This window comes from Halyomorpha halys, unplaced genomic scaffold, assembly GCF_000696795.3.
Source record: "Halyomorpha halys isolate HHAL.00 unplaced genomic scaffold, Hhal_1.1 Scaffold1048.1, whole genome shotgun sequence".
NCBI lineage: Eukaryota > Metazoa > Arthropoda > Insecta > Hemiptera > Pentatomidae > Halyomorpha > Halyomorpha halys.
The window spans coordinates 48321-51914 of NW_027109781.1; the positions used below are offsets into that span (position 1 = coordinate 48321).

At 33.5% G+C, this 3594-nt stretch overlaps 1 protein-coding gene across 1 annotated transcript in view; it reads left to right on the forward strand.

Moving 5' to 3' along the window:
* Positions 1–2442: 2442 nt before the first annotated feature.
* The window catches only part of LOC136795892 (cytochrome c oxidase subunit 3-like), a gene marked incomplete at its 3' end in the record, with an annotated part of 80115 nt that continues 78963 nt past the window's right edge, over positions 2443–3594 (forward strand). Inside the window, 1 exon segment of the mRNA XM_067047964.1 lies at positions 2443–2452. Within this exon segment, the coding sequence (XP_066904065.1) occupies positions 2443–2452 (10 nt within the window).

Here is a 3594-nt window from a genome sequence, read left to right on the forward strand (position 1 = left end):
TATAAAAAATATAACATAAAAATATAAATGTGGGTGTATATAAAACAATAAAAAATTTTACATAAAATAATAATGAGTATAAACATAAATAAAAAAAGTTGTTAATGGCTATAATAATAATAAAGTAAACATGTTCATCAAGTTCTATTAATTTAATTAAGTGAGGAGATATAATAACAGTTATAAAATGGTAAGCGTAACGAATAAATTATTATTATAGATTACATAGAAATGTAATATATAAGGAAGAATGTGGGATGGGTAATAGATAGAAATTAAAATGATAAGTGTTTAAAAGGCCTTATCCTTCTCATTCTTAATACTTAAAATTAAAAAAAAAAAAGGATATAGTTGTCGTTTCAGGAACATTATCTAAAAAATGTGTAAATCATACGTCTGGTCCATTTTCACTCCCTAACGTAAACACCAGAATTCATTGTAAAGCACAAATCATACGGTAGCAACGTGGTAACGCGCCTGTCTGCCAACACAAAAGTTGCGAGTTCCAGTCATAGGCCCTATCCAGGATTTATTCAAACAAATAATTGTACAATACTCACTCATAGCTTCCCTCCGGGCATTTGTGAGGGCCGTTAGTCAATGGGTTACTCTCACAAAAATAGGCGTGGGAGTGACGTACCCACCTTACGAAAACGGATGCCTTGGACTTCCTCGGTCTGTCGTGCCAATAATAATAACTATTTTGGAGAATTATCTAAAAATGTGTTAATTATACGTCTGGAACCATTTCAAATCAACTATTCCACTACTTTAGTTCTACTATTAAGGGTATATTTTACCTCCAAAATTGATTTATAAGTTGTAAATAAAAAATTAAAAAAGAGAGTGTTTTACCTTGTCTGACTAGGTGAGGTGCTTTAAAATTCGTTTTCGATCTTCAATTGATTGATTGGTTCAATTCACTAACTGATTCAGTCAATTATTGCAAGGTGATTCCATTAAATAATTAACCTCATCATTATTTTGTTTTTCGGCCTAAACTTAAATATGGTTGATGGTCTAGCCCCAGGCCGGATACGAACCGGCGCTGTCAGATCTCAGATTGGTAAGACTGCGCCTAGCACCTGGGAGGCATACTAGTGATGGTACTGTCACTAATTAGGTATGAATTTTTGCAGCTCGAAATTATGACTTTTTATTATTGAGGTTTAAAGAAATGCAGTGGTGAAACGATTTCCTCTCCTTCCTTTATTCTCCCTACTAAAGCTCCCTTAACAGGGTTCTCTGCTAACCTGTCAAGGTATACATCCTTTTCTAGAAGAGTATCCAGAATAAAATTCGTAGAAGTGTGTATAAATAAAGCGTACTATTGATTAAATAGTGATGTTTATATCCTTAAAGGACCCCACACAGAGTCAGTCGGAATGTCGTAAAATCTAAAATAGACTTTCAGATTCTAAGGTTAAGACAGATGGATTACCTAATGTATTCTAAAATGCGGTTATTCAAAATTTGAATTAAAGGGGGGGGAATTAAAAATGTTTCACCATTTCAGATTTTGAATAATGATATTTGAAAATTTTCTCCGTTATCCATCTGCCTTAACTTAGTGGTGTGAAAGTCTATTTTTGGTTTTGCTGTCAGATTGACCGTTCATCTGTCCCTTTAGAAATAGCTACATCGCAGTTAAGGATAGTGTTGAGTGGGAGTTGATCCTCTTCCGGGCAGAGCAGATGTTTTGTTTGAAACAATATCTATTTTAGTTCAAGGATTCCACTTAGATTTCGTATTTTACGATGAAATTGTTTGTACTTATTCGGTTCGTAGTAAGGAAGATCACTGCTTGATCTAGACTAGACGATCAGCTGATATTGTGGGGGTGCCATCACCGACACACGATAGCGGGTGTCGGGTGGCGCAGCTGGGCGGGCACTTCCTCTCCAGCTGATCCTCTTCCTGTCCTGTCAAGTGTCCTTCCTCAGGATGATCCTGTATTATAGGCTCCGATGGCGAGGCATCCTTTCCACTACAGAACTGTATCGCAATGGAAGTCTCATTTTGTACCTGGAGAAAGTACTCCGGTGCATAATCTTGTTATGAATAAACCAGATTTAAAGAGATAATTGCTTATATTAAGAAATACAAAACTTTTAAAAAAAGATATTTTACGTTCACATGAAATCCGAAAATCTTATAAGAAAATAATCTATCCGTTTGTCCTGGTTAGGAGATATTCTCCGTGACTGCTAGGCCATTTTTTTTCTGTTTCTTCATCACTACCGAAGTTACTGTTAGTTTACTCTTAGAGGAGGAAATGAAACAAAAAAAAATTTAATCTTCAGATCGAAAATTTTCAATCGCTTTACGTCTTGAACATCAGGGAACAAATGTTATCCTGCCTGTCTGTAGTCAAATAAGTAATCGGGTATAATCAAACGAACCATTTTGATTTTTTTTTTTAATTATCAAGAATTATGCAAGATGGTATCTAGTAAGTGCTATACAGATTTTGTTAAATTCCGTAAAGCTCTCTGGTATGTATGGTCAAACTTGTAAAAATTAAACCTATTAGTACTAGAGCTCAGGAGGTGAAGCACATGGCTACTAACTTCAAGAACTTCAATTGTTTCTGTGTGTGAACTCCTGTGGATTCTGGAGACCTCCTGGAGTCCACCCAGCCTTTTAAATTCTGGCGGTCGAGCGTGATTCGGACCAAATCACCTCCTTGCACAACCGTTGGTTTAGTAGCAGTACTTCTTTACAAAGTACTGACCCTTCATGGGTTTGTAGCCGTATAGATTTTAATTTTAATTTCCATTGATTTTGATAAATTATAATAATAAAAAACATTTAGAGCATGTGACTATTACGATAAAAAAAATTTCATTTTGGCTCATGTGCAAGGGCAAACATGGTCCATGTCTTCAGTAAATAATTTATGTTAAAACTATTGTCTCTTTTCTATTATTGTTATCATTATGTATCTAAATATAATTCCTAATAATGTTTATTTTTATGTTTCAGGTGAGTATCTTTTGGATATTATAAGAGATTTGTATCATTCATGGGTATGTAATAACTTATTATTATGCTGTGCGTATTACTGTGAATAAAGTTTAGTTGATGCTTCGTTCAGTGAATAATCTTGAAATTTGATTATGTCAGAAGTTTAGTTTAACCATAATCACTAAATGTAGAACTAACTATTTTTCTTTCTCACTAACGAATGTCGGAAAGCTTCTTGAATATATATATAAATATATAGTTGGGAATTAAATATAGTTTCCTACTTATGAACGTTTGTTGTGAAGTAAAAATATTTTTAGTGTAGGAAGGATACATCCTATCTTCACTATATATTTATGTATAAAGTGTTCATTAATACATATATTACATAATAGTAGGATAAATAAATGCAATTTAGTTATAGCTAATCTCTAGTAATATTGAGGTTATATTGTAGTAGGGTTTGTGTAGTGGGTATTGAGTGTTTCGCATAGTTCAGAGGCTAGAAATCTTTGCATACTTTACTAACTCTATACGAGCTCGGAGAATTTGATGGAGGCCTATTTACCTAAACTAAATATATGTATATTGTTATATATATTTTAGTCATATCCTGCAGTGAAAAAA